We start from the raw sequence: 24,941 nt of genomic DNA, 5'->3' as shown, positions 1-24,941 counted from the left end.
CAAAGATTAAACAAATTAATTAATTAATCTACAAAACAAGTGAAAATAGATGAACTGCTTTACTTATTTCTCTTGAAGAATTTCCTTCTTGTAAGTGAAACTGTCAGTGGTTTCAGACGGTGCATTGCTTAGGCTTGAGGGTGAGCGATGACAGCAGACATGACTGAACTCAAAGGTTCTACAGGCAGGCTCTAAGGAAGTACGGCTCCTTTGCTTCTTGTTTGGATTTATGGTTCTTGAGAGTTTAATGCATGAAAGCTGAATTTGCATCATTTATACCTCTCCCCCTCCCTACTCCGATCCTTCTCATATCTCCTCCACCGCCTCCTCTTGAACACATAACCGCTCCCTCTATAATTACTGCTGTTATATATACGCCATACTGAGTCCAATTTGTGTTTCCTGCATGTACATGTTTAGGGCTGACCACTCAGGAGTGGGGGTTAGTTCTCGAAGAAAACCAATTCTCCTTCCCTTGGCAGCCATTGGCTCTTTAGCAAGGGGTAGAACTTTGGGGAATTTCCAGCCATCCTTCAGGCATGTAGCCTGGCGTGGGCTTTGCAGATCATATGTAGGTGGCCATATTATTGAGAGTCCAAGGGGGTAGCACAGCAGCCTTGTCCTGTCCAGAAGAAACTGTCTCGTGGCAGTCATCTTGGTACTACCTGTTTCGATACCTATGTTCGAGATGTCTTTAGGAAAAGGAGATTTGCAGGCAATGTCTATGCTGGAGCTAGAACTACTAGCCAATGGGATTGCTCCACATCTTGGAATAAAGAATCTCTTCCTGCTGCATGGCCTCTTATCTTTCCATGTCTCTCTCATGCTTCAGAAGGACCTCAGTATTATTCAGGGTTTAAAACGTCTAGTGAGGCAAACTAGGACCCAAAGATCACTATCTTGTCCTCTTAGCTGGAGCTACAGGTGATCATGTGACCCAGTTCTAGCCACAGAGATATAGGAGTAATTTTCTAAGGGGATGGAATTTTCCTGTTTGATAAGAGGGGCTTGTGGGAGAGCAGTGCTTTTTAGCCTCTTCTATGCTAATTCCTGCTAGCTGGAGCACTGTGGCAAGAGCGAGATGTGAGCAGCCAAGACAGCACCATATAGAACAGGAGAGGAAGTCACAGCCATAAACTCAGAAACTCGCCATTACAGGAGGAGCTGCAGGAAGAACACCAAAGTCATTTCTCGCTAAACTAGCTCACCAAAAACTTGGATAAGGACCTTGATTAGGTATTGTTTCCTGTAATTCAACATGGGGGTCATAATGTTCCACTTGATTATATCAGTGTAGGTCCCTATCTGAACCTCATAATTATTGATAATAACTATGCATAGGTTATCAATCCTGCTAGGAGATGTTCTAAACACACACATACACATGTACACACATACACACAATGAATGTAAATTGGCCTGGAGAGAGAGTTGAGTTGGCAAAGTGACTGTCTTGCATGCAAAGTGACCTGAGTTCAATCCTTTGGGATCCATTTTTAAGGTGTGCAGTGATGTGTGTTTATAATTCCAGTGCTTGGGAGACAGCGACATAGAGATTCCTGGGACTCGCTGGTCTTCCAGGTCAAGGGGAGGCCCCGTGTCAAAGGAGGTAGAGGAGGAGGAGAAGGACTGAGTTTGGAGAATGATGCCCAAGGTCATCTTCTGGGCTCTACATCCCCACCCACCTCTCCCAGACACACAAAAGAAATAGATGGAATTTAGTATCTCTATTACCCTGTCGAGGAATGCTCATTTCTGTTTGAGACCTGGAATGGCTTTCTACAGGGCTGAGAGGTGGAAATGGTTGTCCGGAAGGTGGCTCATCTTCCAACAGAAGATCTTCACCATCTATACTTGACCTCCATGCATGACCTGACACCTCACCATTTTGACCTATGTGTTAGCAATAAGCCCTAACTAGTGTCACTAGAAACTTGCCCCGCCTCGAAAATAATTAAAGATTCATTCAGTAGCACTGACAAAAATCTTCTTAGAACCAAGCAGAGGATAGGTTAATCAATTAGACAAGTGATCAATAAACTATAACAAACAGAGCATTTGATAAGAGTGAGCTGCTCATTACAAACAGTTTCCAGCTCATTGACCTGGTCAATACATGACAAAGATCTACCAAGAATGAAAACACAGGGAGTCTAAAAATACTTGCTTGATATAGTGTACCCATCCTCAGAATATATATGTTCTTCAACACCCTCAGCTACCCGGATACATATAACAATTCATTTTTCTACTAGCTGAAACACACACAGTTTGGGTGAAGGTCTTCCGTTCATGTGGCCAATTTTACAAATAATTCTGAGGGAAGAATATCCTCTTGAAATATGTCTGAACTAGAGGTTCTGTGGCCCTGTTACTTTCCGACTGGGTGACTAGGCAAGTCACTCAACAGTTGTGGATGTTGTACCGGACTGTCCTCTGATCCAAACTGCCACCATCTTTATCAGAGCCAGTCCTTCTTATAAAAGATCATCACAGATGGGCTTATCGACTGTTGATGTCCTCTTATAGAAGAAGGGGTGGGGAGGGGCCGATGAGTATCCCACTATTCCTCCATACAATTCTGCCTCAACTACATGTGGTCTCAGGGGAGAGTATATAGGCAAGGAAGATCCAAGGGACAGGGCTCCATCAATGAGGCCCAAAGGAGTCACCATCCATGCTAGGTGTAGCCCTGAGAGTGTGTGGTGTGGCTGCTCAGAGTCCATCCATGCTCTTGCCTGTAACTCCTTGTTCATGCTCTATAGTAAGCTTAGTGCTCTCATTCGCTCTCCAGTGTGAACCTTGATCTCTCATTGGGGTCCTGTTTCCATCTCCCCCAGGGAAGGAAGTTTAGCAGCAGTTTGTTAATTTGTTTAGCACTAGGGACTGAGCCCAGGGCCTTGTAAACACCAGGGCTTTATTGCTCTACACACAAACTAAGCCCTGGGCTTTGAGAATTCCTCTGCAAAATCTGAATCAGGACCTAGTCCTGCCTTAATCACAATGCTGTTGGGGTGAGGCTCATGTGAGAGGAGGAATCTACACATGACTGCAGGATCATGACACTCTCCAGAAGCATGAGGTGAATTTTTTTTTTGATAAGAGCTCTCAGTCCACCTTGAAGGGAGCCCAAAGAGAAAAGAATCCTTACTCACAGGTTACTAAACAAAAATATTGTTAGGCTAATTGAAAAATCTTTTAGTTAATGTTCAGTTGAAAATTAATTATCTTAATTTAAAAGATAAGGTATGGTTCTCACTCATACATGGCTGGTGGGGCTGCAAACTCTTACAGTCACTGTGGAAATCAATGTGGCAGCTCCCCAGAAAGATGGGAATCGATCTACCTCGAGATCCAGCTGCACCATTTTGGGTCATATACCCAAAGGACTCTTCTTCCTACCACAGAGGTACTTACACAATCATATTCATTGCTGCCCTATTCTTAATAGCCAGAAATTGGAAACAACCTAGCTGTCCCTCAGCAGAAGAATGGTTGAGGAAATGCGGTACACTTACACAATGGAGTATTTACTCAGCCGTTAAAAATATGGCATCATGAAATTTGCAGGCAAATGGATGGAACTAGAAAAAAATCCTATCCCAGATACAGAAAGATGGTATATATTTGTGTACACACACACACACACACACACACACATATTATTTTTGTGGCTATTGGCTGTTAAGTCACTGATAACCAAACTATAATCCATAGAATTACAGAGGGTATGTATAGAATAAGGGACTCAGGGGAACAAATAGGTTTTGAACAGATAGATCTAGGAATGGGAAATTGAATAGATAATTATGGAAGGATGAGGTAGACTGGAATGGTAGGACCAAGTGAAGAGGAAGATTGAGAGGGTCATGGGAGGGAATATGAAGAGAGACAGCTAAAATTAAGGGGCATTTGATGGGTAGTATGGAAACCTAATACAATAGAAACTTCCATATATATGCACATGTGCATGCGTGTTTGTGTGTGTGTGTGTGTGTGTGTGTGTGCGCGCGTGCATTGGAATCTAAATGAAATTGCCATAATGGGGAGACAAAGAGAGACACAATTGGCCATCTCTTGTCACCAAATGAAGTTTCCAATCTCAGGGGGCCCCATGGGAATCCCCAAACAATCTAAGCTGTTCCCAAGACTATAGGTTGCTCTCCACAAACTGACAGCAAGGCCCCCCCTGCTGAAGACAACACCCATACAACTCATTGAACATGGAGATGTCAAGCTGGTGCCTACACAGAGCCTCCATCCCTATGTTCCAGTGTCTTTGGTACAGAAGGTACTCTGCATGCTACCAAAAGAAGAATGTAAATATCAAGTCAGCCACAAATCCCTTAGCTATACAATGGTGTCCTACCTGCAAGATATGCTACAGCAATGGTGGCACCAACCTTGTGGGAGTAACCAACCAATAACTTATTTGACTTAAGGCTCACTTCTTAAAATAGAACCTGTGCCCAGCAAGAACCAGAGACTAGATAGCCTGGGGACATAGGGCAAAACCAATACTGGTCTGAAAAAAAAGAAAAACAAACAAAAATGCAAAAGTAGTGATAAAATTCCTCCTTATGCCATTCTGCTATACTCATAGATCAGTGCCTTGCTCAGCCATCATCAGAGAAGCTTCCTCCCACAGCAGATGGGAACAAATATAGAAACCCACAGTCAGTTATTATGCAGATAGTGAGAGACCTTGGAATACTTAGCCCTAAATGGGAAGTCTCCACTAAATTCCTCCCCCTCAGAGCTCAGGGAACCCTTCAGAAGAGGAGGTGGAAAGAGCGTAAGAAGCAGAGGGGATGGAGGATCCAAAGAAAACAAAGATACAAAGATGTCCTCTACATCAACAGGAGCAAAGCTTATCTGTACGAACTCACAGAGACTGAAGCAGCAGCTACAAGCCCTGCACAGACAGGTCTGCGCTGGGTCCAGTTTAATGTTTTTATGGAATTCCTGAGTGTGTGGACAAGTAGGTCTCTGATTCTTGTGCTTCTCTTGGGCTCTTTTTCTTCTGTTGGTTTGTTCTAGCCAACTTTGATGCTATAGTTTCTGTCCTATCACATTATATTTTATTTCGTTATTTTTTAAAAATTGAATGGACGGATGGATGGATGCGTACTAGGGCAAAGGTTAACAAACAAATGGCCATTTATACCTGCTGGATACATATATAGAAATAAGTTTTCTCCAATGGGGTGATACTGGGTATATCAACCACTCCAGAGTAGGCATCAAGTTCAGGAGTAGTTGACCAACATATAATGAACTCCACAGTTTTTGTGTGTGTGCTTTTATTTGGTTACAGTTTGGTGATTTTTTTTGGGGGGGGGGCCGGCGGTATTTTGTTTTCTAAGTTTTTGTTATATTGGGTTGTTGTTTTTTTATTTTGAGAAAACAAAGTTGGATGAGTATAGGAGAGGATCTGGAAGGACTTAGGGAGGAGGAAAATATGATCAAAATATATTTAAATTGTTTTAAATACTAAAAAAAGAAAAGCATAAATTGATCAGCTAAAACTGATATAGTTCGCTCTAATAACTAAAGGGCTGAGGAGTTCTTAGATTTTCAATAATTGTGGGGGACCTCAATGGCTTTAAATTTTTTTTAAAAAATAACTTTTTAATGACATCATTTTGGGGGCCCTCAACTAGTTATATCTGTTCATTTGTTCAGTTTGGGCTTGAAAGATGATTTGTAATATTTTCTTTACCAACTATAACTTCCCCAACTTTCTGATTTCTCCAATCTAAGACTCTGGAGCCTCTCTAGGATGACCGTGTTAAAGTTCTATTTTATGAGTATCAATTTTAGATTAAACCAGGTATGAGTTATCTTGAATTCTTTTTGAACAAGGTTGCGTATATGTTCCTTTATTGATGGGAGTATAAAAATGTATCAGGAAAGTGAAAGACCTACTGCGAACTTGCCTTGATGCACTCATTAGCAATAAATGAGTAGTCCATGCAGCTGACTGCGAGTCAAATTCAGAGAAAGCCAAGCTGGGGCTACGGTGACTGGAGACCTCTTGCGAGCTGATGGATGCTCCGATATAAATGTCCACCTCGGTACACATGCTTCCGCCTTTTCACTGATGTGTGGCTCACACATCTGAGACACTGAATGCCTTCACCAGTTTAGTCCCTCACAGGCTGTACAAGAGAAAAGGCAGAGGCTGGATGATTGCCCTGCTTGGATTCTTAGTGTTCGGGTGAAATGGATTGTATAAATGAGACAGGTGTGAGAGCGCCTAGTGTTGGTAAAGTTCCCATGGAGAGGAGATCCTGGTATGAACAAAGTTCCCGAGGCACCAGCAATGCCCAGGCACAGGACATTGCCCCTGGGACCTCCGTCCTTTGTTTTCCTTCTAACCGACATCTGAAACGAACCATTCCCTAAGCTGATGGACTTGGCCTTGGGGAGTGAGTCCTGGGGTGCACAGCTCTCTGTGCCCGCCAGCACTTGAACTCTGGGGAGCTGAGGTAGTACATGTTGGTGCTTCAGGATCTCTTGTAGAGTCCTGGCAGCATGGCTCCTTCCTCAGCCTGCTGTAAACGAGTTAGTGAAGTCAGTTAAAACCAAGGGGGCCGAGAACCTGGATAGTGTCTGAGAGGTGTCCCTAAGACTCCAGGCCCTGTCACACGTCACATAGGTAGTGCGGCTGATCCTAATAAAGAGGCTGCCAGCACAGACAGACACTAGGATATTTTAGACTGTCATTCATTCTATGACAGAAAAAACACAAGGCCTTTATTACTGAGCATAATTTTATCCAGTTACAAGTGTCCATCAACCAAGTGTTTGAAATATCAATTTATAAATTATCAAAAATCTTAAGCATGTTTCTAACCCTTCATATAACAATTCCACTTCTGGTTAAATAGCTTAGTAAAGGCTCTAAGCTGTAAGAAAGCGTTTCTGGTTGCCATGTTTGAGCGCACCTCAGAATCAGCGTGCTAAGTAAACACCAGCGGGATAGCATGAGGAGGTGGGACCTCTAGGAGGTGGAGTCACAGAGTTGAAAGCCCCGTAGCTGGGACTGACGCTCCTAGAAAACAGCTCCAGAGGGATCAGTTCACCCTTTCTGCCCTCTGCACATGTGGGCACACAGTGTCTCCCGAAGACGCAGCAGTAAGGCACCGTCTTGGAAACAGTACGCAGCTCTCAACCGACGCTGAACTCCCCAGCACCTAAATCTCACGCTTTCCCGTCTCTAAACACGGGAAAACAAAATTGTCATTGTGGATAAATTACCCAGCCTGTGACACACCGCATCGCTCCGGTTCAGTCAACAGCAGACCTCGTGTACCACAGTGGTCCCATAAGGTTACGTCATCTAGTGAAGCTTCGGGTGCACGGTGATGTCCACCTGATGACGAAGCTGCCCGGTGGTGTATTTCTCAGGACATATAATGATATTTCGTTATACCAGCGGGAATGGACCGAGACTAGTAAAATTTATAATAGTGTTTATTCCAGTGGAAAACAGGAAATAATCTGTAGCCACTCCTCACCGTGGGAAGGCTTAGTGAACTATTTTGTGCTCACAAAAAAACAATGTCCATCCAGAATTCTGCTTCTTGAAAGACAGACTAGCAGGAATGGGGAGGGGTAAAGGAGGAGCATGGGAAGGTAAATGCAGCCAAAGTGCATGAGTCATGCTCCAATGGAAGGTCCTTGTGAACCCATCACTCTGTATAGTGAACAAATGCAAATAAAAACATTTAAAGGGACTGGGATGGAGCTCAGTTGACAGTGCCTGCCTTGCACGGTATTAGATAAAATCCAAACAAAAATGTATGATCATTAATAGTAGCATCCCTAGAATGACGATTATAATTTTCATAAATGCCCATATCATTCTATAATGTAAACTATTGTTTGATAGCTAGACTAATGGAGAGGGACACAGCATGAGATGTGAGCTTCTGGGAGTAACATGGCTGTTGCACCCTGGGACTCACAACAACTATGAGGACCTGCATATGCCCTGTCCCATCAAGGCACTGTCAGGGAAGGAGGAGCTCACAGGAACCACCTCTCCCTGAAGATCTATGAAAGTTACGGTTAGTGGGAGAGAGACTCTACCAATGGTGTAGCCCCATGTAAGGCAACCAAACCCCTGCACATAAGCCTTCCCTCAAGCTCCCACAAACAACCCTAAGGAAACTTTCTGGATAACAAAAGACACAGAAAAGAGAGACGTGAAAGTAGAAGCTAGTTGGGAGGAAGGAAAGGGTCCTATGGGACCAGGATGGAGAAACAAAAGGATAAGGGGTGAATGCAATCTAAATACAATATGTGCATGTATGAATATGTCATACTAAAACCATTTTTATGTATAATTAATGTATACTAATAAAACATTAAAATAAGCAGACTAATACATTTAATAAAAACCTATCTTAAAAGACCAAAGTCACAAATCTGTGTAAGAAAGCAGGTCAGGGGCTCTCTGTGTGCTGTGTTCCTCGGGTCACTGGACATATGGTGGATGTTTCTCCGTGTGCTCCCGAAGACACAACATGAAGAGGACACACCTGCCACCCGGACTCCACACAGAGTGGCACCACACTGCTCAGTCTTTCTCCAGTTGCTAGATCGTCTCTACCAACTGAGCAGACTGGCATGCAAGACCCACGGCACTATGGTTCTGGACTCTAAGCTGCCACTGAATATTAGACACACTGCTGATGGAGTAACTCCTGCTGGGCCAGGCATCCTATATGCCACATGCATATCATGAAGGTTCATTCTGACCTCTCAAAAGCTTCAATGGAAACGGGGCGTTTTGCGTCTTTAGCACACTGCCGTGTCTCTGCTCCACAAACCCTCCTTCCAGTTCTTGTGCATGGCTTTCCACACTTGTGCAGCCCAATTGCTACAAAGGGGTCACAGCACAATTTCCAGTCCCTGGCTGAGCCTGGTTGGAAGCTGAAGAGAAGTCACTGGCAGACAGTGCAGGTCTGGGGTCACTCGAACTGGGAGAGGCGTACAGGATTGTGTCCCTCACCCAGAACTTCTCCCTAGCATGGACTTCTATTTGAATAGCAACCAAAAGCTTCAAAAGAAACAGATTTGCTGGGTGTAGCAATAGATACTTCCAATCCTAGTACTTGGGAAACTGGGGCAGGAGTATGGAACATTTGAGACAGTTTGGCTTTCTAGAAAGTTCCAGGTCTGTCAGGGCTCTATATCAAGACCTTGTATCAAAACAAAAATCAGAACCAAACAAAAAGAACTAATTACTTTACCATGCTTGCTGAACTTCTTTCTTCTAAATACACAACAACTAGACCCAGGCTTTGCCTTTCTCCCTATAAGAAAGCACCTTCCCTGATGGGGAATTACTGGTGTGTAAGCCTGGGCAATTAAAACTTCTCTGAATCTATTCTCTCATCAGTAAAGTCTTCACAACTTGCTTCTCGTAGATCTGCTAGTGACAAATAGGATTGAAGCAGACAGGGGTATGATATTGTATCTGGTATGCAGTAGGAGCTCAATAAATACAGCCATAATTAAAGAGGCCTGGAAATGAGCAATGTATGAGCCTGTAGAAAAATGGCACATTCTAAGCTTAAATGGGACCGCTACCCACAAAACTGCACCATCTTAAAAGTTGTTGACATGTCAGGGCACTCCTGAGCTGTTCCCTGCTCTCTGTTTCCTGAGACGGAGTGTGGTGAGATGCCGGAGAAGGGTGTCCTGGGCCGGCAATGGCCCTCGGCTGCGGAACATTTACCTAGCAGGCCTACAATCCAGCTGCTCTCCAGCACTAGAAAACGGAAGTTATACAGCCCACAGGATTCTTAAGTTGAGCGAACTGGGCACCTACAAGTGTGTTTCAGAATAGCACTGTAGCCTGAGCCGAGTGGTGCGTGAGCTGAATCCACCCCAGGAAGACCCGACCAATATCCAGGCAACAAGTTAATGGAACTTCTGGCAAGAGCGATTACAAATCCATCAGTGAGTCAGAGAATTTAAGGGAACAATTGTCAAAAGTCCCTCATTCTCTCTCTCATCCCCCCCAAAAGAGCCCAATTAGATTAATTTGCCTTCTCACCAGAGTGTGGCTCTGTAATGACTAATTATTACCGCATTAGTCATAGTCAGGGTTTGTGTTCCCAAACCCGGAGCAGGGTAGAGCAGCGACTCACGGGAACAAACGTGGAGGAACACGGCATTCAGAGCAGTGGGTCTCCGTGAGGACAAATTGGTTCCTGGGGAATGACTGACAATAACTGGGAACATTTTAAATATCGTGGCTGCTGAAGTGTGGGTGTTTGAAGAAAGGGGTGTCGCCATACATTCTGCAATGGACAGTACAGCCACCGCCAACAAAATTATATGACTTCACACATCAATATTACCCTGTTTAGACCGCAGAGATCGGGGGGCAAGAAGGGAGAGGCACATAAGGAAAGAGCAAGAGGAATTAAAGATAAAAACCCTGGGAGACTGAGAGGAGAATGAGTGAGGTGGTAGGAAGTGACCAGTTCTCTGTGACTCTGCGAGGACATGTGGATGTCCCTCTCAGGGGACAAGGATGCGCCCACCGACATCAGGGAGGTCACTGAGATCCACTTGGGGAGGATAATGAGACTGCTTTCATTCCTCTTCTCACCGGTCTATCAAAGCACCTAACAAGAGCTCGTGGAGGAAGGGGGGACGTATTTTGGCTCACAGGTGATGGATACAGGCCATCATGGCACGGCAGTGGTGCACTGTTAGCTGAATAAGCAAGCCAAATAAGCCCTTTCTTCCTGAGTCGATTGTTTATCATAACAATAGAAAAGCAAACTAAGACAGTATGTGCGTGTGTGCACGTCTGCGTGCGTGTGCATGTGTGTGAGTCTTCATATCAGTACATATGATATAATTCTGGGAAAATCAGCCAGTTCTGGGAAGGAAATCAGCAGAAAGTAGGTTCTAGAGCCCTTGTTTTACTGCAGAATCAGAGTCTTCTCATTGTTTAAAAATGTCCCCCTTAGGCTGGCCTCTAAATGTATACCTGATAAATTGACAGAGATTCATTAAGTGCCTATTGTGTGCCAAGCACTGCTGGAAGGACCAGAAAGATACCCTGCTGAACCAAACAGTGTCCGTCCCTGGCGAAGCCCGGGCTGCTGTGAGGGAAACTGCTGGGGAGCCACATGCACGTGACGTCTCAAGGAGCGCTAAGCCAAGTCAAACAAACATCTGGGAACTGAGATTAAGAAGGATGAGCTGGGGGCTGCAGAGATAGCTTAGAGGATAAGAGCACTGGCTGCTCTTCCGGAGGTCCTGAGTTCAATTCTCAGCAATCACATGGTGGCTCGCAACCACCTGTAATGAGATCTGGTGCCCTCTTCTGGTGTGGAGGGGTATATGCAGGCAGAACAAACACTGTATCCATCTTACATACATACATACATACATACATACATACATACATACATAATTTTTTTAAAAAATGTGCTGGAGAGATGGCACAGAGTTTAAGAACACTGACTGTTCTTGCAGAGCACCTGAGTTCAATTCCTGCAACCACATGATGACTCACATCTATAATGAGATCTTGTGCCCTCTTCTTGTGTGCAGGTGTACGTGCAGGCAGAACTTTGTATACCTAATAAATACATAAATCTTAAAAAAATGATGAGGTAAACCACAGACATAGCATAGTTGGTAGAGTGCTTGTCTAGCCTGCCTGAGGTCCAGGGTTTGATTTCCTGCACCACATATAAACCAGGCAGACTAACATAGGCCTATATTCCCAGAACGTTGAAAGATCAGAAATTCAAGGCCATCCTTTGCTACATAGAAGATTTAAGGCCTAGATGGGATACATGAGATCCTGTCTAAAATAAAACAAGTTGTTGGGGTATTGTTTTATAAGTGGATCTTTGATGGGGTGATACTGGAGAGAAAGCCCGTAGAAGTGAGGGACTAGGGTTGTGGGTGTCAAGAACATCCCAAGTAGAGAGGAAAGGAAGCCAGCTATGAGACAGGTATCAGTGGCTGAGGATATAGAGCCCAGTCGCTCTTAAAACTAGTGATGAGCTACCTTGGATAAAAGATACCGAACCTAGGAAAATCTTGAAATGCTGACCAATATTGAGTAATTAGTTTATCAGGGCAAGACTAAGGCCAAAGCTTCATTTCAAGGAGGAGACTGCATAAGAAAGGGACTTTTTGGATCTGCTTTAGTAAGTACATGGGAGACACATGGGAACTTCTTGCCACCAACATCCTTGTGACTTGAACATGGATGATTGTGGAACCTCAGGTATCAGCCAGGGGTCAGTGAGACACTCAAGCATCCAAGGAGGTTGGAACCAAAACAAAGAAACTTGGTAAGGACTCCGCAGTCTCTGTAAGGAAGCTTCGTGTCAGATTCCCTACCTGTCCAGGTGCAATGAGAAGCAAGGGTAATGGTGAAACCCCGCGAGAGCCTGGAAACTCCGCGGTTCAGAAAACCCGACTCTACCCAAGAAGAAAGTACTGAACCGTGGTGTTTCGAAGGGCAAGGACTTTTTAGTCTGTTTTACTCATAGCTACGTGCTCAGAGCCTAACACATTGCTGGGTTCATTTGCTTTTTTCACAAATACATAAATAAATGAGAAGGTTATCTTTATGAGGATGCACAATGTTAAATATAATATTTAACATAACCAACATACCCTAGAGTAGGCCACTGTTTCTGGTAAATGATAACCCACTTACTCTAAATTTAATTCTTAAAAGCAAACAAACAAACACAGCTTTAAGCACTTGCAAAACCAAAATTAAGACCTCCATCACCAAATGCTAGACCTGGAAGAGAGATGCGTTGATTTTGTCATACAGGGTTCACCCAGGACCTTGCCCAAGCTGCCAATGCTCTGCCACTGAGCTCGACCCTCAGCCCGACTCACTGCATGTCTAGAACCTCCTTAATAAATACGCAAAATGTCCTGAGGCTATAAAAGCCATAGGCTACTAAACAATTTTATCATGAACTTGGGAGTGATTTCCAGACCTTTAGAAATAGATGTGGAAACAATGCAGCTTCCCATGTGGGAAAGTATGAGGCCAGCTCATGCCAGCACGTGGGCAGGGCCAGACATTCCATCAGCAGCCAGCCATCAACTTGGAAAGCCCTTATCAACCAACCTGCGTGCCAGAGCTTGGTGAGACCATGGGAACAGGGAGGCGGCCATGGCCCAGCTCTGTCTCTGTGCTGATCCCACGAGTGGATGGAGAGCTAATACATCAGGACAGCACGGTGTGCAGAGAACCAGAACAGAGCCGTACTGAGCTCTGGAGACCTCAGAGACGGGACAGCAGCAGAGACCCTCAGTGGGATCGAAGGAGACATGGGTGTCAGGAGAGGTTCGACTTAGAAGGACCGAGACCTGTGGCACGGTAGATATACGAAATCATAAACCTGATGTGGTCTTTGCTAATCCAGCAAGAATTTAGGGAACCAAACAATGGATCTCTAGCTGTCTTTCTCTCGATCATCAGCGCGAGAGAGCAGAAATGGAGAAAATGCTACAGACCTAGGGCAGCTGAATCCTTGTTCACTGCCATTTACTGGTTCTGTGCCTGGATCAGACTTCGAATTCTGTCTATGGTACCTATCCTATAATGGAGATAAGAGGGTATCCTTGTTGACTTGTATTGCTGTGCATGGTGGTTTGGATGAGAATGGCTACCATAGACTCATATGTTTGCATGCTTAGTCCCCCGCAGTTGGAGGAACGACTTGGGAGGGCTTAGGAGATGTGGCCTTGTTGGAGGACGTGTGTCATTGTCAGTAGGCTTTGAGGTTCAAAAGCCCACGCCACCCCCAGTTAGCTCTCTCCCTGCCTTGTGGTTGTTGTCTCGACATGAGCGCTAAGATCCCGCTCCAGTGTCATGTTTGCCTGCCTGCTGCCGTGCTCCCCATCATGATGGTCATGGACTCATCCTTTGAAAATGTAAGTTCCCAGTAAACTATTTCTTATAAAAGTTACCTTGGTCATGGTATCTCTTCACAGCAATAGAAAGGTGATCCATACTGTTTTAAGTACCATGATCAAAAGCAGCTTAGGGAGGAAAGGGTTTGTCTGGCTTACAGGTTATAGTCAGTCACAGAGGGAAGTCAGAGCAGGAACCTGGAAGCCATGGAAGGGTGCTGCTTACAAAATTGCCCTCCGGATACCTTTCTTACATAACACAAAATCACCTGCCCAGGGTCAACACTTTCCACAGTGGGCTGGGTACCCCCACATCAATCATTAAACAAGAAAACATCCCATAGACCAGCCTACCAGTGTCAATCTGGAGACAAAATGGAGAAATTTGTTTTGTTTTGTTTAATTTTGTTTTTTTTTTTGTTGTTGTGTGTTTTGTTTTGTTTTTCAGACAAGGTTTTTCTATAGCTTTGGAGCTTGTCCTGGAACTAGCTCTTGTAGATCATGCTGGCCTTGAACTCACAGAGATCAGCCTACCTCTGCCTCCCAAGTGCTGGGATTAAAGACATGTGCCATCACCACGCAACTGGAGACATTTTCTTAGTGGAGGTTCCCTTCCCCCAGATGATCCTAGTTTGTATCAAGCTGACAAAAAACTAACTAGCAGAGAATGCCCACTGCATGGGAAGATAGCTGAGAGAAAATTAATTCACGCTATGTGACAAGTATTTGCTGAGCTCTGGTGGTGTGTAAGACGTGAACTCAGCACCAAACACGTTGTTCTAAAAGAAAGCAGCAGCTCTTCTTCTCACAACTTCCCGCAGAGAGGAACAGAATTAAAGTACTGTAGGGAACAAAGAGACAGGAGGTACCCAAAGTCCCAGGGTGGGCATGAAGACTTTTGTCAAATGGTAATTTGATCTCCACGTCTAGTGATGCAGCTCTGAGGATGTTGTTGATAACAGTCAGTAACTGAGCCAGATGTGGTGGTGCACTATAGTTATATAGTTATATAGTTATAGTTATTTGTGTTTTAATAAATAAAGCTTGCCTGAAGATCAGAGTGCAGAGCTAGCCACACTAGTCAGCCATACAGGCCAGGCAGTGGTAGCACACGCCTTTAATTCCAGAAGCCACATTAGTTAGCCATAGAGGCCAGGTGGTGGTGGTGCACGCCTTTAATCCCAGCACTAAAGGAACATTAGATGGGAATAAGATGGGAAGAGACAGGAGCTCAGGACTCAGTCTGCAGTCTGAGGTTTGATGGAGAGCATTGTAGTCTGCAGTCACGTTGAGGACAGACATAAGGACTCTCTAGTAGTTCGGCTGCTTTGCTTTTCTGATCTTCAGCTTGAACCCCAATATCTGCCTCTGGGTTTTTATTATTTGTGCTACAATGCACATCTGTAATCTCCGCTCTTTGGCGGAGTCTCCTGTGACAGTTCTCTTAGCGTCATGGCCCAACAGAAATATTTGTCATCATTTAATTTCTGAAGGGAAGGGGTGGGCCTAACAATGTCACAAGTCTCTAGCTTATTTATTTATTTATTAACAAAAATCTTTACTGTGACCTGTCAAAACTATCCACGGGAGCATTGGCATGTGATGGGTTTTCATACAGAGCCAGGGAAGGTCTTCACATGCATCCTTCTTTTTCCCCTGCTTGTCCAGACACAAGGTTTGTTCACCTCAATGGACAGCTCAAAACTTACCATCTCCCTACAATTTTTTCTATCCTTGAATTTTCTGCAAATGACTGTTTTCATTTTTAACATTTATTTTATTTTTATGAATATGTATATGAGTCAATGTGTGGGGGGGGCGCGCACGTGCGCTCATGTGCATATGTTGGGTGGGTGCCCTCAGAGGTCAGAAAAAAGCATCAGAATCCCTGGAACTGGAGTTACAAGCAGTTGTGAGCCTCCTGACATGGGGCTGGGAACTGAACTCAGGTCCTCTGCAAGAGCAGTAACATTCCTAATCCCTGCCACATAATGTAAGCCTGGTTAAAATAATCCATTGCTGGGGAGATTGTAAGACCTAGGGAGAAGTTAACATTATTGCTTAGCTAAAGTGGCATAAGATATGCTGTCTGCTATGCATTTATGTTGATACCCCAACAAACTCTTCTCAGAGAGCTAATCAGGGACACCTCTTTCCCTTTTACATCAATAAATGTCTGCCTGGACATTCATATCATTCCCTAAAGGTTCAGGGAAGACTGCAGAAGAAGAAAAGGCAGACTCCAGGAGACGCGGAGGGAGTGGTGAAGTGCCATTCTCTGGACCACACACAGCCAGTGCAAGCAGAGACTCAGCACTGCTGATGCCTGCTCTGGTCTGCACGGAAAGCGGCCCGTCGATAGCCAGAATGGTGGAGAGGCTCAGGGGTCCACCCTTCTCTGCTTAATTGTAAGCTGTTGATAGATCCAGGGAGAAGGGGAGTCATTGTCTTCAGCTGTGTACTCACCAGTGAGCCCATCAGGTTCCAAAGATTAGTCCTAAACTAATGGTTACATAAATGTCTCCTGTTAACTGGGACACACACACACACACACACACACCATGAATCTTGGCGAATGAAAGGGATCAAGCGGGAATGATCATGATAAGAGGGAAATAAGAGATTGTGGCAGGAGAGAAAAACCACAATGCAGTGTGTGTGTGTGTGTGTGTGTGTGTGTGTGCATTCATAAGAAGTTGTCAAAGGACTAAATTATGTTTTTAAAAAGCAAGAAAAGGAGGGGGCCAGCTGAGTGCCAGCATCCCTTCTCTGCTTCCTGACCTACCAGGATGTGAACAAGCAGCTTCCTGCCTCTATGGCCAGGAGGTGGCCACACTGCCACGAACGAACCTTTGCTGCCATAATGGGAACATCCTCGGACGCTGAGCCAAAATTAAGTCTTTTCTCACTGAACTTTTCAGATGTTCACTCACAGAAATGAGAAAAGTGTGTGTTTGCACCGAAACCACAGAAACGCCCAACTCATTCGCGTTTGTAGCTGTGGTTTTGAGAATCTGTCCTAATGGAGGTCAAATAAGGAAACCGGTTCTGTGGTTTTACTCCATCTTTTATAGTAGTGAATGTAAGTTCAAAAAATCCTAACATCCTTAACATCCTTTAAAATTTAACAATTGTATACATGTGTATAATGTATTTTGATTACCTATACCCCATTACCCTCTCCCACTGAACACTTTTTTCCAAAAATACTCCCCCTCATCGTGTGTGTGACCCACTGAGTTTAATGATGGTTGATTGCATGAGCATGGGTGGGAGGGAGGTCATTTACTAGAGCATGGGGAACTAACCAGTGGCCACCACTGAAGAAAGTGCTTCTCTCTCCTGGTAGCCATCAACTGTCAATGGCTCCTTGGGGAGGGACATGACCTCCTTAGTTCCTCCCTCCACCCACGATGGAATATTGACAGACCTGGTTTTGCACAGGACTGTGCAGGTAGCCACAGCTGCTGTGAGCCCGCAGTGCAACAGCCAGTCCTGACTGTAAAATGGCAGCATTTTACATTGCCCTTCACATCAGGGGACATTAATGTAGTGAGAAGAAAATCTCTTACAGATACAATTTTTGAGAATAAGTGTGCAACAGTATTTCAGCTTTAGAAAAGTGTGCCAAAACCTCTGTTGGGGTTCAAAAATGGTTCCAAACCCATTAGATGCTAATAAACTTTTATTGTTGGTGCTGAGGTCATGGAAACATATTTTAGGAATACAGAAGAATTAAAGGCTTTTGTTTGCAAGAATTGGGGCTCATCTCGGGCGAATGTTCATTAGACTAGCTCTGTTTGACTAGTGTACACTCACAGGTCCTGAGTCAAACATAAAGTAGTAGTGCAATAGATTAGCACCTTCAACTTCCGTGCAAACGGCGTGCTGAAAATTTTGTCCGTAAATATGTGTGCCCAACCCTGGCTGAGCAGATTCGCTGAGGGTGGAGAAGACAGCAACAAAGGAGAGAAATACAACCCCGCCTCCTGGAAGTCTTGGCGAAGGGACAGAAAATACACATATCTGCAACTGAAACAGATAAGGTAGTGTGTCATTGGTAATAAGCACAAAGAACAAAGAATCCAGCTCAGGGTCAGAGTGGTGGGGGGCAGTGTAGTTTTAAATGGGAGAGCAGGGATCAAGACCCAGTTCCTTTGGAAGAGGACATCTGGGGCTGAGACCTGCTGGAGGCAAGAGAGTCAGTTAGACTGTTCTGGGCCTGGGACCAGGGAGCACTGCGTTTTTAGTGAGCTGAATTGTTAAGATTGGCGAGTTCACTTTTGTACAGACAGTACGGTCTCTGAACTCCTTGTCAGTCGCAATTAGCCGTGAGTACACCCAGCTAGCTCATACAGAGCTCCAGTGTCTCTCCCACTCTGGCAGCCAGACACCCTCATGTGCCAACGCTGCCACCCTGGAACCCTCAGCTGGAGCAGAGGAGGGGACCCCAGCTCTTCTCAGGGACATCTGCAGCAGCCAGCAGAGCAGTAACCCTTTCCTCTCCACCGAGCCCAAGGCAGCTTCATGCTTCTGTTGCTTTTACATGTGGGGGTGAGTCTGGGTTTTCTGCTAAGTCCCCAGGCATTGAGAAGCATAACAAGCTAACTGACACCCCCTTTGAACCAGGAAGATGGGGGCAGCAAGACGGCTCAGCAAAAAATAAGGGTGCCTGCTGCCAAGCCTGATGACGAGTTCAAAGCCCAGCCCATCTGTGGAAAGAGAGAACTAACTTCTGCAAGTTTTCCGCCACCCCATCCCCTCCACACACATATGAGAAAATATTTTTTAAATGTTTAAAAGAAATATGTGATCCTTTATCTAGAGTTACACAAAAATTTTTAAAAAATATTTTCTTTAATGTGTATGAGTGTCTTGTCCGCATGTAGGTATGTGCACATGTGTGGCTGGTGCCCACAAAAGGCATTGGATCCCCTGGGGCTGGGGCTACAGACTGTTGTGAGCCATCATGTGGGTGCTATGAACAAACCAGGGTCCTCTGCAAGAGCATCACTCTCTCCAGCCCCAGGTTGTGCAAATTTCGCTGTTATGAAGTCCTCGGGGTTTTTAGGGAGGGAAGGCACTCAATGAAAATGTGTATCTAGCTATTTTTTTAATGTCATTTTTAAAGATGGCAGTGGTGATTATAATTGTTCTATTTCTATTCGAGTGGGTGGCTTGGCTTCCACCCGTCAGCAATAGAGGTTGACTTAACTGGATGATGGCAAGGAGGGCGCAGCAAACCTCACCAGGTCGGGACAACTCTGTCTTACCATGGTCCCCAGTGCTGAACTCAGTCAGCACATGGCACAGGAAGCACCCAGTAAGTGATGTTGAATAAATGAACAAATCAATCAGTCAAGGAAGGGTGACAGCTCTCAAATGTGTTCATGCTACCGCGGGAAGGTGCAGGAGAGGTAAGCTGGGAATCTGGTCCATGACCCCCAACACACACTAATCCCAGAAACCAGGAGAACCAGTGGAGTGTGCATTTAATAATTCAAAAGTAAGGTAAGAATCAAGACATTCGTTATGAGAGAAGCATATTAGTCCAGCCTGGGGAGCTTGGCGGTGTCAGCTTGTTCTGACTTAGTGCCATGAAGGTTCAGTTTTATTCTGGGAGAAATGGGAATGCCAACCCTGACTTCAGAAGGTTGCTATAAGAAAGAAACAGAATTAAAGAATTAGATTCCATCAGGAACCCTGTACACACACACACACACACACACACACACACACACACACACACGGCCTCCTTTTGGCCCTGAACAAGCACATGCCAATTGTCACACCATGGTTATAAACAGGAACCTAGAGCCTGGGCTGGATTTGAATCCCAGCTTTATCACACAGAGCTTGGTGGCTTTAGGGAAGTTGCTTACTTTCTCTGAGACCCCAAACGCATCCACTGTGTAGAGAGAGCAACGGTGCTCACCTCATCACGCTGCTCTGAGGATCAGGTCAACGGAAACCAGAAAGTACCTGACTCCTGAGCATGATGGCCCGGTAGCTGTAACTATCAAAATCGGTGTTTTCATATTCTTCCGCATTCCGTTCCCCAGGGCTGGTGGAGACAATCAGAAGGCAGATAGCAGTAGATGAATGTGCCCCTCTTATGACTGGTGGAGGAGGCATGAGTTCCTCAATGTCTCATGACACCCGAGGTTCTCAATCCACAGGGCCTCTGGTTCCCCAGAAGGCTTGCTAAAATACAGGGGCAGACCCTGCTCTGAGGCCTGACTCATCTAGTCTCTGTGAGCTGAGATTCTGCATTTACATGTTCCCACATGCCGCAGATGCTTCTGGTAACACCACCGTGGCCAGGTAACAAAAAAGGGTGCCAGAAGCCCCAAGGGAAAAATGAGGAAAAATCAGGAAGAGATACAAAGCTCAAAAGAGATCCAAGCTCAGTTAAGGCATGCTAAGATAAAAGCTCTTGTCGCAGAGCCCGGAAGGCAGTCACACTGGGCTGTTGGTGCTATTATGGGCCCACTCTTTTGCATGCCTACCAAGAGTTTCTTTCCACAAAGGGTTGGCTAAATGGGCACAGAGCTAACAATTTCACTAGACCAGAAGCACAGACTCCCATGCATAGAAGAGCGACTTAGCTGAACATGATGGTGACCGCTGTAACTCCAACACTCAGAGGGCTGAAGCAAGAGGATTTCCATGACTTTGACGGCAGCCTGGGCTACCGTAGTTAGCACCAGGGAATCTAGGACTACACGGCAAGACCATGTTCCTCTCCCCCAATGAACAAACAGATCAAAGAGACAGCAAGATGGATCATAAGAGACAAGGACACTTGCTATCAAGCCTGAAGCCTTGAGTTCAATTCCCAGAACCCACATGGAAGAAGGTGAGAACCAGCTCCTGACGGTTGTCCTCTGACCTCCACTGCATGCCACGGCACACACATGTATGCGTGCACACACAAATGAATAGATGTCTTTAAAACATAAAAAGTTTGTTAGAAGATGCAACCCGTGATTACAAACTGGCCCCAGGTGATTAAAAGACACTAATGGACAAGCTGTTTGGGGCAGGGTCTCGCGAGTAGCTCACACATCACACCAGAGTCCCCAGCAGCCAGCTCTGAGTGTAAGCATTCTCCTGGCTTCTCATTTTCTCTTCTGAGTTTGCAAATGGCAGACAAAAATGAATGCCAGAACAACGGAGAATGGAGACCAGAAATGATCAGGATAGATTCGGCCAGAACTCTGCTAGGATCACCGCAGCCCTTTTGGGATGTGTTCTGACATCTAGCTGAAGAGGGATCAGTGTTCCTGCCACCCTCCCTCGGAAGAATATTCCACAGTGAAATATGACTTATTGTCAGGACCTTGCCTCTGAGCTTCCCTTTCTTCTCCTGACCCACTTTCATTTTGCTGTGGCCTTCGGCACAGTGGCGGGCAGAGACGCCCCTCCCACACCCCTCACTCCTCTTCATAGTCCACCACCTCCTAACCTTGCTCATTTAGCCAAGCAAAGCATGTGTAATTCTTGTAATCCTCCCCTCACAGAACGGCCTCCACACTCCCTTACCATCCTTTCCCTGGGCTTTGAGCTCCCCCACCCCCCGCCTGACAGTCCTGATCTCTTGTTCCAGTCAATCATAAGATGCCTACTTCAGGGGAAACAGCAGGTCAGAGCCAGGTTCTAAGCACTCGCTCCACATTGCACTGCCTGTTGCCAAGGGCACAGAGAGCCCAGAGCTGCCCAGCAGTGGGAGCTGCCAGAGTGAAACAAGCCCTGCTGGGTGACCAAGCCCGCTCTGCAGACCTGCAGCCTTTGCTACCAATCGAGGGGTCCTTCTAGTGGAGGCGGCCCACTTGGCTACCATCAGGGAAGCACGTGAAAAACTGCACAAGAGGCCTTAACCTCTCCTTTTTCATAGACTCCTCCACTTAGCCCAAGTTCACTTGGTTTCTACCTGCCAGGCAGGCAAAGCCACTGGAAAAGCCTGTGGCAATGATTGGTGTCTTACCTGGAAGGTGCCAGCATGGTCTTCTTCTTTGTCGCCTTCTCTGTTCTCTTTGAGGGCAATCAGTGTGAAGCCTCTGAAGTAGGAGGGAGGAGCAGCAGAGAGTGTCACTGTGAGAGACAAGAAAGCCACTGTTAGCACAGCAATCAATTGTGTTCCATTTGACTTATAGCACCGGACCAGAGTACTCTGTCAACATCCCATCCCTGTAGAGTACAGGGGCGGGGGGGGGGGACGAGAAGGGCTCAGCTCTCTCTTCTATATAAGAGCTTGTTAAATGCCAGATCTGAAGTCTGATCTGAAAATCCTTTTTATATTTCTTTCTTTATTTGTGTATTTGTTTTCTGAGACAGAACCTCATTGTGTAGTCGAAACTGGTCTCAAATCATCCACTGTCATCTTGCTAGGACCTCCTAAGCATTCTCAAAATTTCCTGCACCACTCATGCAGAGGTAAGGTGAGCTTTGTCTTAACAATCTCAATTTGATAAGGATCACTCTGGTCAGAAACTCCCATTTGACAATTATCTCATCCTTCTATACTTCTATTAGGGTGACCCAAGAGGAGTCCAGATTCCTTTTGGATGTCTTGGGTGACACATATTGTTCCCTGGCCTTGCCCTTATCTTCTGTAACCCCAACTATACCAGCCCTCCAATCCCCTGCCCCCAGGCGTTTGTCTAAGTTCTGGCCCTGGCGTCAGGCACACTCAACATATACCTGTTTCCAAGTCTGCCTCCCATAGGCCTTACCCACAGCCTTCCTCTCTCCCTCTCCTTTCTCTGCCTGCCAAATCAAGGGATCCAGCAGATGTCTGAGTTCACTCAAGAAAGCAGGGCAGTTTTCATTCCCCCTGTATCCACACCACCCAGCACCGGGATCTAAGACAGGTTCAAGTTTCTTCAGATGAATGTGTATCTCTATCCTGTGTTCTAGACTCTGGGCTGAAGGGTTTTTGGAACTTTCAGGAATCCTCTAGTCCAGGGTTCCAATGTCTCTGGTAAGGAACCAAGACGGAGAGGTCAACAGACACCTTCAAGGTCGCTGAATTAGGGGTTTCCTCCCTAGCTTAACACTCCACCCATGAACTCATGCCCTGAATGTATTCATCTTGATATGGCTCCTTTAAAAGTATTGACAGGTTTGTCTGAAGTTTAAAAATCAATGCATTTAGCTTACATCATTGACATAATTCTGCCACACCACTTCCCTTCTGGGAGGAGCATGTGGTCTTCTAACTCCCTAAAATAGACACAGTAATGCAAACAGTAAAACCACTACCTAATCATTCTAAAATTGCAAACAATAGAACCACTATCTCAGATAACAGAGTGACGCTCGCGAGCCACCAATACGAAGATATCTCACAGAAGAACTTCACAGGCACATAAAGTACAAACATAAGAGCTGGAGAGATGACTCGGCAGTTAAGAGCACTGGCTGCTCTTCCAGAGGACCCAGATTCCATTCCCAGTTAGCTCACAATAGCCTGCAATTGCAGTTCCAGGGAATCTGATGCCCTCTTCTGGCTCCCGCAGACAACAGGCATATAGGGTGCACACACATATACACAGGCAACAAACACACATAAATAAAAATTAAATTAAAAATTCCAAATATCATACTGTTGCTGGTCAGTTCATCTCACAAAAGTAAAGGCACATCCTGCTCAGCTATATCCATCTATTTAAAAAATCCAATCCAATAGAAAGTTGGGAAGAAAGAATGATGGAGAAACGGGAGTAATAAAAGCGTGGGCCTCAGAAGTCAATAGCTCTGTGAGAAAGGATCAGAGCTCTGAAGGCCCTGGGACGGAAGGAGGACAGGAGGGGACAGAGCTGCTTGCAGCAAGGATGCACCACCAGGATGTCCTCAAATGAATTAGCACCATTTTAGTGTGCCCCTGGGACTGATGGATCTTGACCTCCATTTACAAAGCAACTGTGACTCTGTTTAAGAGGACTGTTCTCACATCACCAGAGCCTCTTACAGAAGCCCCAGCTCTCTTCCACCGAGGACAGTCACCTCTGAGGGGTTCTTTGCATTCTGTGGTAGTTTGAATAGGAATGGCCCCGTAGACTCATGTGTTTGAATGCTTGGCTCATACAGAGTGGCACTATTAGGAGATGTGGCCTTGTTGAAGGAAATGTGTCACCATGAAGGTGGGCTTTGAGTCTTGAAAGATCAAGTCTGGCCGCTGTGCTATGCAGCCTCCTTCTGCTGCCTGAGAAGCAAGATGCAGAACTCTGAGCTCCTTCTCCAGCACCATGTCTGCCTGCATGCCATCTACCATGCACAAAAACTCGGAAATTGTAATCCAGCCCCAATGAAATGCTTTCTTTATAAGAGCTGCTGTGGTCATGGTGTCTCTTCACAGCAATAAAAGCCCTAACTAACACATTCCAAGCTGGCCACAGAATCAGACTAGAACCACTCTCAGGGATTTTGCCTGGGATCACAGGCTTGTCTGTGTCCTTCCTTACATAGACCCTTCCTGGTCTCCCCTGGGAACATTTCCTTCATAAGTCACCTGCATCCAAATCTTCGTCGGAAGCTATAGGTTACAGGTTAAATTATGTCCTACAAAAAGTTATATTGAAATTGTAGCCTTGGGCCCCTGGAGTATGGCCTTATTTGAATTGGGGTCTTTGTGGGAGAGGCCATAATAGTCTGAGGGGAGAGGAGAGGGGGTCATCACATCCAGTATGGCTAGTGTTCTTATTAGAAGACATATGAACCATGCAAGGGACATACTGCATATGACTACAAGGTCATTGAGACAAGGAATAACGAGAGTGGCTGGTAGCCAGATGCTGGAGAAAGCTGACTTCCTCAGAACTGTCACGAGGAGCACCTCTGCCGACTCATTGATGTCAGACACTTAAACATCAGAACTAGGAGATAACAAGCTAGTTACCAGGGCCCTGGCATGAGACTACAGTGGGCTGCAAGGAACCCAGCCAATCACAAACGACTGTTGCTTCACAGCCACTGCCCCTCCCCCGATGAGCGCAAACTCCAAGAGC

General features: G+C 45.5%; 1 protein-coding gene across 1 annotated transcript in view; it reads right to left on the bottom strand.

Moving 5' to 3' along the window:
- Spon1 (spondin 1) overlaps positions 1 to 24,941 on the bottom strand; it is a 289,221-nt gene that overhangs the window by 243,042 nt on the left and 21,238 nt on the right. The window contains exon 2 of the mRNA XM_038335002.2: positions 21,920 to 22,026. Within this exon, the coding sequence (XP_038190930.1) occupies positions 21,920 to 22,026 (107 nt within the window). The remainder of the gene's footprint in view (positions 1 to 21,919; positions 22,027 to 24,941) is intronic.

This window comes from Arvicola amphibius, chromosome 1 (assembly GCF_903992535.2).
Source record: "Arvicola amphibius chromosome 1, mArvAmp1.2, whole genome shotgun sequence".
NCBI classification, from domain to species: Eukaryota; Metazoa; Chordata; class Mammalia; order Rodentia; family Cricetidae; genus Arvicola; species Arvicola amphibius.
This window is presented reverse-complemented; position numbering and strand designations above follow the sequence as displayed.